Genomic DNA, 15,117 nt, shown 5'->3' with positions numbered 1-15,117 from the left:
TCTATGTATATTAATTATTTATTCATCCATTAATGGACACTTAGATTGATTCCATATATTGGCTCTTGTGAATAATGCTGCAATAAACATGGGCTTGCAGACATCACTTTGATATACTGAGTTCCTTTCTTTTGGAAATATACCTAGCAGTGAGATTGCTGGAACATATAGTAGATCTATATAGTTTTTTGAGGAACCTCCATACTGTTTTCCATAGTGCCTGTACTAATTTACATTCCCACAAGCCTTCCCTTTGTGTCCTTGTCAGCATGTTATTTTTGTCTTTCCAATAATAGCCATTTTAACTGGGGTGAGATGATGTCTCTTTATGCTTTTGATATGCATTTCCCTAATTATTAGTGATGATGAGTATTTTTTCATATGCCTGTGTGCATTTTTTAAAATCATTGATTTTAAATGTCTTCTTTTGAGAAAAATCTACTTGGATTATTTGCGCATTTTTAATTGGTATTATATGGGGGTTCTTTGGCCATTGAGTTGTTTGAATTTCTATATATTCTGGTTTTTAATCCCTTGTTGGATGGATACTTTGCAAATATTTTCTCCCCTTCTGTAGATTGTCCCTTTACTCCATTGATTGTTTCTTTTGTGGTGCAGAAGCTTTTTAGTTTGATGTGATCCCACTTGTCTACTTTTACTTTTGTTGTCAGTGTTTTCAGGTCTTACATACAAAAAAATCGTGGCCCAGATGAATCTCTTAGAATGTTTCCCTAATGTTTTCTTCTAGTAGTTTCACAGTTTCAGGTCTTAGAATTGAGTCTTTAATCCATTTTGATTTTGTTTATAGTAAGAAATGGGGGTCTAGTTCCTTTTTTTCTTCTTTTCTTTCTTTCTTTTTTTTTTTTTTAAGGATAACCAGTTTCTCAGCACCATTTATTGAAGAGACTGTCCTTTCCCCCACAAAATGTTCTTGGTGACTTTGTGAAAAATCAATTGACTATAAATATGTGGATTTATTTCTGGGTTCTCTATTCTGTTCCATTGGTCTATGTGTCTATTTTTATGCCAATACCATGCTGTTTTCTTAGGTAGTGTGGTGCCTCCAGCTTTGTTCTTTTTGTTCAGGGTTGCTTTGGCTATTTGGCATCATCTGTGCTTCTATATGAAGCTTATGATTTTTTTTTGTATCTGTGAAGAATGTCTTTGGTATTTTGATAGGTATTGCATTGGATCTGTAGATTGCTTTTGGTAGTATTGTTATTTTCACATTATAATTCTTTCAATCTATGAACATGGCATGTCTTTCCATTTTTTGTGACCACTTCCATTTCTTTCATCAGTGTTTTATAGTCTTCCTTGTGAAGCTCTTTCACCTTCTTGGTTAAATTTATTCCTAGGTTTGTTGTTGTGTTGTTGTTTTGTTTTGTTTTTTAATTAAAGACAGGGTCTTGCTCTGTTGCCCAGGCTGAAAGGTAATGGCATGATTACAGCTCACTGCAGCCTTGAACTCCTGGGGTCAAGTGATCTTCCCTCCCCAAGCTCCCAAGTTGCTGGGACTGTAGGTGTGCACCACCATGCCAGCTAATTTTTTTTTTTTTTTTAAATAGAGACTGAGTCTCACTGTGTTGCACAACCTGGTCTTGAACTCCTGGCCTCAGGCAGTCCTCCTGCCTTGGCCTCCTAAAGCACTGAGAATACAGGCATGAGCCACTGTCCTGGACCTTAGTGTTTTGGGGTGTGTGTGTGTGTGTGTGTGTGTGTGTGTGTGTGTGTGTGTGTGTTTAGCTATTGTAAATGGGATTGCTTTCTTGATTTCTTCTTGTTGGTTTATAGAAATGCTAATAATTTTTGTATGTTGATTTTTGTATCTTGCAACTTTACTGAAATTGTTTATCAATGCTGAGTTTTTTGTGGAGCTTTTAGGGTTTTCTCTTTATAAGATTTTATCATCTGCAAACAGGGACAGTTTGACTTCCTCCTTTACAATTTGGATGCCCTTTATTTTTCTCTCTTGTTTCTTTGCTCTGGCTAGGACTTCCAGTGCTGTGTTTAATAAGAATGGTGAGAGTGAGCATCCTTATATTGTTCCAGCTCCTAGAAGAAAAGCTTTCGGCTTTTCCCCATTTAGTATAATGTTAACTGTGGGTTTCTCTTATATGGACTTTATTATGTTGAGGTACACTCCTTCTAGATCTAGTTTGTGGAGGGTTTTTTATCATAAAGTGATGTTGAATTTTATCAAATGCTTTTTCTGCATCTATTGAGATAATCATATGGTTTTTGTCCTTCATTCTGTTGGTGTGATATTTCACATTTATTGATTTGAGTATGTTGAACTATTCCTACATCTCTGGGATAAATCCCACTTACCATGGTGAATGATCCTCTTAATGTGCTGTTGGATTTGGTTTGCTACTATTTGTTGAGGATTTTTGCATGTATTTGCATCAGAGATATTGACCTATAGTTGTGTCTTTGTCTGGTTTCAGTATCAGGGTAATGCTGGCCTCATAGAATGAGTTTGGAAGAATTCTCACCTCTTCAGTTTTCTGGAAGAATTTGAGAAGAATTGGTATTTATTCTTTAAATGTTTGGTAGAATTCAGTATTGAAGCCATCAGGTCCTGAACTTTTTTTTGATGGGAGACTTTTTATTACTGATTCAGTCTTATTACTTGTACTTGACCTGTTCATGTTTTCTATTTTTTCTTGGTTCAATCTTGGTAGGTGGTATATGTCCACAAATTTATCAATTATCATTAGGTTTTCCAATTTGTTATTTTTAAAAAATTATTATTATTATTATTTTTTTTTGGAGACAGAGCCTTACTCTGTTGCCCAGGCTGGAGTCCAGTGGCACAGTCTCAACTCACTGCAACCTCTGCCTCCCAGGTTCAAGCAATTCTTCTGCCTCAGCCTCCCAAGTAGCTGGGACTACAGGCGCATGCTGCCACACCCGGCTAATTTTTTTGTATTTTAGTAGAGATGGGGTTTCATTGTGTTGCCCAGGCTGGTCTCGAACTCCTGAGCTCAGGCAATCCACCCGCCTCAGTCTCCCAAAGTGCTGTGATTGCAGGTGTGAGCCAATGCACCCAGCCTTAATTATAATTTTATTAAAAAATTTATTCCAATAAATTTGACATAGGAACGGATGGTTTTGTAGAAAAAGTATAATTTACCAAATCACAACCAAATAAGGGTCATCACAGAAATGTAAGAAATGTTAAACATATGAAATGGTATCAATCTAATTCACCACATTAACAGATTATAGAAGTAAACCCATATGATCATTTCAACAAATGAATAACTTGACAAAATTCAATATTTATTAATTTGAAAACATGTACTTGAGGCTGGGCACAGTAGTTCACACTTGTAATCCCAGCACTTTGGGAGGACGGGGCAGGCGGGTCACTTGAGGCCAGGAGTTCGAGACCAGCCTGAGCAACATGATGAAACCCTGTCTCTACTAAAAATACAAAAATTAGCCAGGCATGCTGGTACACACCCATAATCCCAGCTACTCAGGAGGCTGAGGCATGAGAATTGCTCAAACCCAGGAGGTGGAGTTTACAGTGAGCTGAGATCTTGTCACTGCACTCCAGCCTAAGCGACAGAGTGAGACTCTGTCTCAAAAAAAAAAATAAAGTAAAATAAATAAAAACATTTACCAAAGGATGAACATAATAGGATTTTCTTAGCTTTATAAAAGTTAATGACCAAAAAACAGAACTCCTACAAACATCATACTAATAGAGACGTTAGGAGCATTCCCGTTTAATTCAAGAACAAGACAAAGAGGACTAATGTTATTTCCGTTGAGCACTCTATTGAATTTGCTAGGAAATACAATAAAACAAGTAAAAGAAATATGATATAAAAATTGGAAACAAGAAATAAAATACTCTTAATTTGTAGGAATGTAAATTATCTACATAGGAAATCCAAAAGAATCAGCAAACGATAGAACTAATAAAATAATTTGGAAAGATTATTAGATGCAAAAGATATACGCAAAAGTAAAGTCCGTAGTGTTTTTGTCTGTCAGTAATAACCACTTGGGAGGTGGTTGTTTTTTTTTTTTTTAAGTAAAAATAGTGAAATTTCTTTTCCTGATGTATCTAAACTAGGAGTTTCCTAATGAAATAAACCATCTCTGACCATTACTGCAATCATCCCATTGCTCAGCTTTATAAGACCTAACACCCCCTTTTGTAACAGATATTTTTAATTCTCCTTTACTATTTTGAAATGAATTTCATAGCTTAATATAATCTGTGTACATACATCTTTGAAAAGCATTAATTTAATATAAAGGAAAAATAAAAAATTTATAATAATATGTGTTCTAACTTTGTAAATGTTAAAGAATAGCTATATCAGAAGATACAATGAAGTAACCATGTTTTTGCAGTTACTTTTAATGCATAGGTTTGGATTTAAGAAAAACAAAACAACATTCAACTCATATTGTCAACAATTTTTCTTTTTATTTAACCTGTAGAAATAAGGACTAGAAAAGTATATGCGTATATATTAAAAAATTGCATCTACCGCTGACTATACAGACAAGTGTTGTTATGCTGTGTTGCTGCTCCAAATACAATGAGCAGCATTGATGTTACTAATGTGTTGCCCCAAACTATTTTTAAAAGAAAATTTTTGAAAAGTTTTTAAAAAATACAAAACAAAATCGTCTTCAGTTTACATGATAGCTGCATACTTGTAAGTTTCAATTAAATATGTGCAAAACAATACTTGGAATTTATGAAAATGTACTTCAGCTCTGGTTTTAAATTTATAAATAGATCTTCCAAGTACATATTCCACCAGACTTTCAAAAATTTCACAGAATGTAGAAGAGTTCTTTATTTTGCAAGACTGGTTCGTCCATTGCAAGATATTTAGCATTCCTAAACTCCCCTCCCACTAAATGCTATTAGCAATCTACAGCCAACAGGACAAGCAACCCCTCATGTAAATTTCTGTATCATCCCCTGGGGGGCAGTACTACTCTCAGTGATAACTTGATTTAAATGCCTGAATATATTTTTATGGGTAAACTCTCTTTTTCTGAGTCATAATTACAGCTATGATTGAAAGCACATTTTCTTTACTAAGCAACTCATAATCAAAGGCTAATCTTATATCTTCAAAACTTGACTGAATATTTCCTAACCTTGATAGCATAAAGTCTATAAAGGCAAAATGGAACCCTGAGTACGTTTGGGTTTGTGTCACTTGAAAAACTCATATTACAGGCATCATATAACATTCTTATGTCATATAATAGTTCTATAAGTGGAAACTTAATCCTTGAAAATTATGAAATGCGTCAGGCAAGGTGGCTCACACCTGTAATCTCAGCACTTTGGGAGGGCAAGGTAGGTGATTCACCTGAGGTCAGGAGTTCGAGACCAGCCTGGCCAACATGGTGAAACCCTGACTCTACTGAAAATACAAAAAAATTAGCCAGGCATGGTGGCGCATGCCTGTAATCCCAGCTACTCGGGAGGCTGAGGCAGGAGAGTCACTTGAACCAGGGAGGTGGAGGTTGCAGTGAGCCGAGATAGCGCCATTGTGCTCCAGCCTGGGTGACAAGAGTGAAACTCCATCTCAAAAAAAAAAAGAAATGAAAGTGATGAGATGGTCATGAGAACCAGATGCGCAGAAGAAGTTTTAGCAGATTTTCTTATTTATTTATTTATTTATTTATTTTTTTGAGATGGAGTTTCACTCTGTCACCAGGCTGGAGTGCAGTGGCGTGATCTCGGCTTACTGCAACCTCCACCTCCTAGGTTCAAGTGATTCTCCTGCCTCAGCCTCCCGAGTAGCTGGGACTACAGGCATGCGCCACCATGCCCAGATAATTTTGTATTTTTAGTAGAGACGGGGTTTCACCATGTTGGCCAAGATGGTCTCAATCTCTTGACCGCATGATCCGCCCGCCTCAGCCTCCCAAAGTGCTGGGATTACAGGCATGAGCCACCGCGTGCCCGGCCTAGCAGATTTCTTTATCAAATGATGTTATCAGTTCTGCAGTTCATGCGAAAGACTGAGACATCTTATAATTTATACGTGGCCTAAAAACTATTCTTCTTAAATTAGGTATTGATTTCAAAACATGCCAACTTTTTTGATTGTGGATTAGTTAAAAAATACAAGAATTTTTTTAACCATTGTAATTTACTACCTAAGTGATTTCATTCAGTCTGTTTGCTTCAGATAAACCTGTACGATCAATGACTCTCAAATCTTTATTTCTAGCTCCAGCCTCTACCTTTAGCTCCAGACTTGTATATCCAACTGCCAGTACCATATATATTTGGGTATTTACTAGGTATCTCAAATTTACCACATCAAAATTGAACTTGTGATTTTTCTTCTACAACCATGTTCCTCTGGTGTTTCTCATCTCAGTAAATGATAACTCAGTAAATGACTTATCCAGTTGTTCAGAACAAAAACCTTGGGGTCATTCTTCACTTCTTTCTCTTGTACCCTAAATTCAATGTTTTAATTAGTCCTATAAACTCTGTCTTCAAAGTACATTATGAATCTGACCACTTAGCGTCACCTCCCCCAGACTACCTGAGTCAAAGCCAACATTATTCCTTACATGAGAGACTGCATTAGACTTACAACTGCTCTCTTGTTTCTGTGTTTCTTCCACACCATTATGGCGTATTTACTGATCTACAACCGGTTTTCAGTTAGTTGCCTGCTTAAAATTTTCTCATGAATTCTCATTACATTTTCAAACAAAATCCAAAGTTTTTACCATGACCTTCTGGATATCTTTCTGACCTCATTTACTACTGTTATCTTCCTTATTCATTCCATTCCACTCACAGTGGCCTTCTTTTTTTTTTTTTTTTTTTTTTTTTTTTTTTTTTTCTTCTTTTTTTTTTTTCTTTTATTGTAATTATTATTATTATTATTATTATACTTTAGGTTTTATGGTACATGTGCCCAATGTGCAGTTAGTTACATATGTATACATGTGCCATGCTGGTGCACTGCACCCACCAACTCGTCATCTAGCATTAGGTATATCTCCCAATGTTATCCCTCCCCCCTCCCCCCGACCCACAACAGTCCCTGAAGTGTGATGTTCCCCTTCCTGTGTCCATGTGTTCTCATTGTTCAATTCCCACCTATGAGTGAGAATATGCGGTGTTTGGTTTTTTGTTCTTGCGATAGTTTACTGAGAATGATGATTTCCAATTTCATCCATGTCCCTACAAAGGACATGAACTCATCATTTCTTATGGCTGCATAGTATTCCATGGTGTAGATGTGCCACATTTTCTTAATCCAGTCTATCATTGTTGGACATTTGGGTTGGTTCCAAGTCTTTGCTATTGTGAATAATGCCGCAATAAACATACGTGTGCATGTGTCTTTATAGCAGCATGATTTATAGTCCTTTGGGTATATACCCAGTAATGGGATGGCTGGGTCGAATGGAATTTCTAGTTCTAGATCCCTGAGGAATCGCCACACTGACTTCCACAATGGTTGAACTAGTTTACAGTCCCACCAACAGTGTAAAAGTGTTCCTATTTCTCCACATCCTCTCCAGCACCTGTTGTTTCCTGACTTTTTAATGATTGCCATTCTAACTGGTGTGAGATGGTATCTCATTGTGGTTTTGATTTGCATTTCTCTGATGGCCAGTGATGGTGAGCATTTTTTCATGTGTCTTTTGGCTGCATAAATGTCTTCTTTTGAGAAGTGTCTGTTCATGTCCTTTGCCCACTTTTTGATGGGGTTGTTTGTTTTTTTCTTGTAAATTTGTTGGAGTTCATTGTAGATTCTGGATATTAGCCCTTTGTCAGATGAGTAGGTTGCGAAAATTTTCTCCCATTTTGTAGGTTGCCTGTTCACTCTGATGGTAGTTTCCTTTGCTGTGCAGAAGCTCTTTAGTTTAATTAGATCCCATTTGTCAATTTTGGCTTTTGTTGCCATTGCTTTTGGTGTTTTAGACATGAAGTCCTTGCCCATGCCTATGTCCTGAATGGTATTGCCTAGGTTTTCTTCTAGGGTTTTTATGGTTTTAGGTTTAACATTTAAGTCTTTAATCCATCTTGAATTGATTTTTGTATAAGGTGTAAGGAAGGGATCCAGTTTCAGCTTTCTACATATGGCTAGCCAGTTTTCCCAGCACCATTTATTAAATAGGGAATCCTTTCCCCATTTCTTGTTTTTCTCAGGTTTGTCAAAGATCAGATGGTTGTAGATATGTGGCATTATTTCTGACGGCTCTGTTCTGTTCCATTGATCTATATCTCTGTTTTGGTACCAGTACCATGCTGTTTTGGTTACTGTAGCCTTGTAGTATAGTTTGAAGTCAGGTAGCGTGATGCCTCCAGCTTTGTTCTTTTGGCTTAGGATTGACTTGGCGATGCGGGCTCTTTTTTGGTTCCATATGAACTTTAAAGTAGTTTTTTCCAATTCTGTGAAGAAAGTCATTGGTAGCTTGATGGGGATGGCATTGAATCTGTAAATTACCTTGGGAAGGATGGCCATTTTCATGATATTGATTCTTCCTACCCATGAGCATGGAATGTTCTTCCATTTGTTTGTATCCTCTTTTATTTCCTTGAGCAGTGGTTTGTAGTTCTCCTTGAAGAGGTCTTTCACATCCCTTGTAAGTTGGATTCCTAGGTATTTTATTCTCTTTGAAGCAATTGTGAATGGGAGTTCACTCATGATTTGGCTCTCTGTTTGTCTGTTATTGATGTATAAGAATGCTTGTGATTTTTGCACATTGATTTTGTATCCTGAGACTTTGCTGAAGTTGCTTATCAGCTTAAGGAGATTTTGGGCTGAGACAATGGGGTTTTCTAGATATACTATCATGTCATCTGCAAACAGGGACAATTTGACTTCCTCTTTTCCTAATTGAATACCCTTGATTTCCTTCTCCTGCCTAATTGCCCTGGCCAGAACTTCCAACACTATGTTGAATAGAAGTGGCGAGAGAGGGCATCCCTGTCTTGTGCCAGTTTTCAAAGGGAATGCTTCCAGTTTTTGCCCATTCAGTATGATATTGGCTGTGGGTTTGTCATAAATAGCTCTTATTATTTTGAGATACGTCCCATCAATTCCTAATTTATTGAGAGTTTTTAGCATGAAGGGTTGTTGAATTTTGTCAAAGGCCTTTTCTGCATCTATTGAGATAATCATGTGGTTTTTGTCTTTGGTTCTGTTTATATGCTGGATTACATTTATTGATTTGCGTATATTGAACCAGCCTTGCATCCCAGGGATGAAGCCCACTTGATCATGGTGGATAAGCTTTTTGATGTGCTGCTGGATTCTGTTTGCCAGTATTTTATTGAGGATTTTTGCATCAATGTTCATCAAGGATATTGGTCTAAAATTCTCTTTTTTTGTTGTGTCTCTGCCAGGCTTTGGTATCAGGATGATGCTGGCCTCATAAAATGAGTTAGGGAGGATTCCCTCTTTTTCTATTGATTGGAATAGTTTCAGAAGGAATGGTACCAGCTCCTCCTTGTACCTCTGGTAGAATTCGGCTGTGAACCCATCTGGTCCTGGACTTTTTTTGGTTGGTAAGCTATTGATTATTGCCATAATTTCAGCTCCTGTTATTGGTCTATTCAGAGATTGAACTTCTTCTTGGTTTAGTCTTGGGAGGGTGTATGTGTTGAGGAATTTATCCATTTCTTCTAGATTTTCTAGTTTATTTGCATAGAGGTGTTTGTAATATTCTCTGATGGTAGTTTGTATTTCTGTGGGATCGGTGGTGATATCCCCTTTATCATTTTTTATTGCATCTATTTGATTCTTCTCTCTTTTTTTCTTTATTAATCTTGCTAGCGGTCTATCAATTTTGTTGATCCTTTCAAAAAACCAGCTCCTGGATTCATTAATTTTTTGAACGGTTTTTTGTGTCTCTATTTCCTTCAGTTCTGCTCTGATTTTAGTTATTTCTTGCCTTCTGCTAGCTTTTGAATGTGTTTGCTCTTGCTTTTCTAGTTCTTTTAATTGTGATGTTAGGGTGTCAATTTTGGATCTTTCCTGCTTTCTCTTGTGGGCATTTAGTGCTATAAATTTCCCTCTACACACTGCTTTGAATGCATCCCAGAGATTCTGGTATGTTGTGTCTTGGTTCTCGTTGGTTTCAAAGAACATCTTTATTTCTGCCTTCATTTCGTTATGTACCCAGTAGTCATTCAGGAGCAGGTTGTTCAGTTTCCACGTAGTTGAGCGGTTTTGAGTGAGATTCTTAATCCTGAGTTCTAGCTTGATTGCACTGTGATCTGAGAGACAGTTTGTTATAATTTCTGTTCTTTTACATTTATTGAGGAGAGCTTTACTTCCAAGGATATGGTCAATTTTGGAATAGGTGTGGTGTGGTGCTGAAAAAAATGTATATTCTGTTGATTTGGGGTGGAGAGTTCTGTAGATGTCTATTAGGTCTGCTTGGTGCAGAGCTGAGTTCAATTCCTGGGTATCCTTGTTGACTTTCTGTCTCGTTGATCTGTCTAATGTTGACAGTGGGGTGTTAAAGTCTCCCATTATTAATGTGTGGGAGTCTAAGTCTCTTTGTAGGTCACTCAGGACTTGCTTTATGAATCTGGGTGCTCCTGTATTGGGTGCATATATATTTAGGATAGTTAGCTCTTCTTGTTGAATTAATCCCTTTACCATTATGTAATGGCCTTCTTTGTCTCTTTTGATCTTTGTTGGTTTAAAGTCTGTTTTATCAGAGACTAGGATTGCAACCCCTGCCTTTTTTTGTTTTCCATTTGCTTGGTAGATCTTCCTCCATCCTTTTATTTTGAGCCTATGTGTGTCTCTGCACGTGAGATGGGTTTCCTGAATACAGCACACTGATGGGTCTTGAGTCTTTATCCAATTTGCCAGTCTGTGTCGTTTAATTGGACCATTTAGTCCATTTACATTTAAAGTTAATATTGTTATGTGTGAATTTGATCCTGTCATTATGATGTTAGCTCGATGTTTTGCTCGTTAGTTGATGCAGTCTCTTCCTAGTCTCAATGGTCTTTACATTTCGGAATGATTTTGCAGTGGCTGGTACCGGTTGTGCCTTTCCATGTTTAGCACTTCCTTCAAGAGCTCTTTTAGGGCAGGCCTGGTGGTGACAAAATCTCTCAGCATTTGCTTGTCTGTAAAGTATTTTATTTCTCCTTCACTTATGAAGCTTAGTTTGGCAGGATATGAAATTCTGGGTTGAAAATTCTTTTCTTTAAGAATGTTGAATATTGGCCCCCACTCTCTTCTGGCTTGTAGGGTTTCTGCTGAGAGATCCGCTGTTAGTCTGATGGGCTTCCCTTTGATGGTAACCCGTCCTTTCTCTCTGGCTGCCCTTAACATTTTTTCCTTCATTTCAACTTTGGTGAATCTGACAATTATGTGTCTTGGAGTTGCTCTTCTCGAAGAGTATCTTTGTGGCGTTCTCTGTATTTCCTGAATCTGAATGTTGGCCTGCCTTGCTAGATTGGGGAAGTTCTCCTGGATAATATCCTGCAGAGTGTTTTCCAACTTGTTTCCATTCTCCCCATCACTTTCAGGTACACCAATCAGACGTAGATTTGGTCTTTTCACATAGTCCCACATTTCTTGGAGGCTTTGCTCGTTTCTTTTTATTCTTTTTTCTCTAAACTTCCCTTCTCGCTTCATTTCATTCATTTCATCTTCCAGGGCTGATACCCTTTCTTCCATTTGATCGCATCGGCTCCTGAGGCTTCTGCATTCTTCACGTAGTTCTCGAGCCTTGGTTTTCAGCTCCATCAGCTCCTTTAAGCACTTCTCTGTATTGGTTATTCTAGCTATACATTCTTCTAAATTTTTTTCAAAGTTTTCAACTTCTTTGCCTTTGGATTGAATATCCTCCCGTAGCTCAGAGTAATTTGATCGTCTGAAGCCTTCTTCTCTCAGCTCGTCAAAGTCATTCTCCGTCCAGCTTTGTTCCGTTGCTGGTGAGGAACTGCGTTCCTTTGGAGGAGGAGAGGTACTCTGGTTTTTAGAGTTTCCAGTTTTTCTGCTCTGTTTTTTCCCCATCTTTGTGGTTTTATCTACTTTTGGTCTTTGATGATGGTGATGTACAGATGGGTTTTTGGTGTGGATGTCCTTTCTGTTAGTTTTCCTTCTAACAGACAGAACCCTCAGCTGCAGGTCTGTTGGAGTACCTGGCCGGCCGTGTGAGGTGTCAGTCTGCCCCTGCTGGGGGGTGCCTCCCAGTTAGGCTGCTCGGGGGTCAGGGGTCAGGGACCCACTTGAGGAGGCAGTCAGCCCGTTCTCAGATCTCCAGCTGCGTGCTGGGAGAACCACTGCTCTCCTCACAGCTGTCAGACAGGGACATTTAAGTCTGCAGAGGTTACTGCTGTCTTTTTGTTTGTCTGTGCCCTGCCCCCAGAGGTGGAGCCTACAGAGGCAGGCAGGCCTCCTTGAGCTGTGGTGGGCTCCACCCAGTTCAAGCTTCCAGGCTGCTTTGTTTACCTAAGCGAGCCTGGGCAATGGCGGGCGCCCCTCCCCCAGCCTCGCTGCCGACTTGCTGCTTGATCTCAGACTGCTGTGCTAGCAATCAGCGAGACTCCGTGGGCGTAGGACCCTCTGAGCCAGGTGCGGGCTATACTCTCCTGGGGCACCGTTTCCTAAGCCCGTCGGAAAAGCACAGTATTCGGGTGGGAGTGGCCCGATTTTCCAGGTGCCGTCTGTCACCTCTGGAAGGGGAACTCCCTGACCCCTTGCGCTTCCCGAGTGAGGCAATGCCTCGCCCCTGCTTCGGCTGGCGCACGGTGCGCTCACCCACTGACCTGCGCCCACTGTCTGGCACTCCCTAGTGAGATGAACACGGTACCTCAGATGGAAATGCAGAAATCACCCGTCTTCTGCGTCGCTCGCGCTGGGAGCTGTAGACCGGAGCTGTTCCTATTCGGCCATCTTGGCTCCTCCCTCCACAGTGGCCTTCTTGCACGTCAGAGAATGCAACAAATATGCTCCTGCCTTGGGGCATTTGCACTTCTGTTCTTTTAGCCTGGTCACTTCACCTCCACATTCTCCATTTTTTATGACTTTCTTCCTATATTTGGATCTCTGTTCAAATGTCAGCCCTCAAAAAGGCCTTCAAAACTACCCTATTTAAAATAGCACCTGCCACTGCCATCTCCATACCCATTTTCATTTTTCCATGGCACTTATCCCTACTTGGCATTATGTTATATATTTGTTTATTTGTTTACTGTCTGTCTCCCCCACTGGACTGTAAGCTCTATGACTGTAAGTACATAAATGAATTACAAAAGGAATCAATGGTGAATTATCCTTGACATATATTATTTAATGATTTTGACTCCATTTTAAGTAAAAAAAATAACATTTTTTTCACTCTTCAAAATGATATAGTTTAATCTTCTAAACTACATTTTTCTCATTTCCCGATTTAATTAAATCAGTGAGATAAAAAAAGAGAGATGGGGATATGTAAAAGAAGACTAAAATGGATGCCAGGAAATACTAAAACTGTGCTGAAGTTTGGTGGTATATTTTTTCTTTACACGCAGTATTAATTATTTGAGTTAATAATTGTGTCACTGAATTACAGAATAAGCAAAATACTAGGTAAACAGAATCACGCTTGGGGGCTATATCTTGTGTAAAATTTATGTTATGCAAAAATAAATATTAAATATTTAATTACTACAGTTTTGTTATTTCTTTCTTATTTTAGGAAATGATTTGCAGCTGAGTGAATCAGGAAGTGACAGTGATGACTGAAGAAATATTTAGCTATAAATAAAAATTTATACAGCATGTATAATTTATTTTGTATTAACAATAAAAATTCCTAAGACTGAGGGAAATATGTCTTAACTTTTGATGAGAAAAGAAATTAAATTTGATTCAGAAATTTCAGTTGATGTTATGTATTTGTTTTTTAGACAGTTTATTTATATAAATTTATTTATTGTGTTTTAGACAGTTTATATATAAATATATATTATATATAAAGTTATATATATATAATAAAATACGGCAGTTTTAGGTTCATAGCAAAGTTGAAGTTTTAGGTTCATAACAAAGTTGAGAAGGTCTTATTTCTTCTCCCCTCATTATCAATATCCCACACCAGAGTGGCACATTTGTTAAAATAGATGAGCCTACATTGATAGATCATTATTACATAAAGTCCATAGTTTACATTAGGGTTCAGTCTTGATGTTGTACATTCTATGGATTTTTGACAAATGTGTATTCATCATTTTAGTAACACTCAGAATAGTATCACTGCCCTAAAAATCCTGTGTTCTGCCTATTCATTCGTCCTTTCCCTCTAACCCCCAGCAACTACTAATCTTATTGTCTCCATAGTTTTGCATTTTCCAGAATGTCGTGTAGTTGGAATCATACAGAACATAGCCTTTTCAGATTAGTTTCTTTCACTTAATAATATGCATTTAAGTTTCCTCCATGTCTTTCATGGTTTGATAGCCCATTTTTTTTTGAGTTTGAATACTCTCCTATTGTCTGAATGTATCACAGTTTATTGATCAACTCAGCTACTGAAGGACATCTTGGTTGCTTCCAAGTTTCGTCAATAATGAAAAATTTTTGAATTCAATTTCTTACCTTTGGAATTTGTGTAGTTTTTTTTTAATTTATAAGTTTTTATTTTTATCTTGCTTTCTCCTTTTCTCTTTCTAGCCTAATTTTAGTTAATCTGTCTTCATTTTCATTTCTATTTTATTTATCAATACTTAGCCAAGAACTACAACTATGTTATTTACTACTTAACTCATAATTAATAAGCAAGCTCATAATTCAAAGTGGCTAGTAAAATGCTTATCATTTTAATATAGTAATTACAATGGTTTTTACTGAAAGTTGTTATGCTGAGTTTTCTTTTTGGTGTTAACACTACCAGAAATGGGGGCATGGTGATATGAGCTGATAAAGCTGGCTGTATAACATGCATTATATTTTCAAACTTCCAGCAAGCTGAACAGTACATCTTCAGTACATCATTTCCCCTCCTTATTATATCCCTCATAAGTGAAACATTCTTAAAGACCTTTTTTTATGGATCGAATACATAGTATATCATTCTTTATACCACTCAAGGGTATATATAAGTACCTCAGAGAGAGAAGAATGAAATAAT

At 37.7% G+C, this 15,117-nt stretch overlaps 1 protein-coding gene across 1 annotated transcript in view; it reads left to right on the top strand.

The window, feature by feature from the left end:
• The window catches only part of EAF2 (ELL associated factor 2), a 63,948-nt gene extending 50,077 nt beyond the window's left edge, over positions 1 to 13,871 (top strand). The window contains exon 6 of the mRNA XM_002813231.5: positions 13,687 to 13,871. Within this exon, the coding sequence (XP_002813277.1) occupies positions 13,687 to 13,733 (47 nt within the window). The 3' untranslated portion in view covers positions 13,734 to 13,871. The remainder of the gene's footprint in view (positions 1 to 13,686) is intronic.
• The last annotated feature ends 1,246 nt before the right edge of the window (positions 13,872 to 15,117 follow it).

This window comes from Pongo abelii, chromosome 2, assembly GCF_028885655.2.
Source record: "Pongo abelii isolate AG06213 chromosome 2, NHGRI_mPonAbe1-v2.0_pri, whole genome shotgun sequence".
Classification (NCBI taxonomy): Eukaryota; Metazoa; Chordata; class Mammalia; order Primates; family Hominidae; genus Pongo; species Pongo abelii.
The sequence above is the reverse complement of the archived record's forward strand: the minus strand, read 5'-3'. Positions and strand labels throughout refer to the sequence as shown.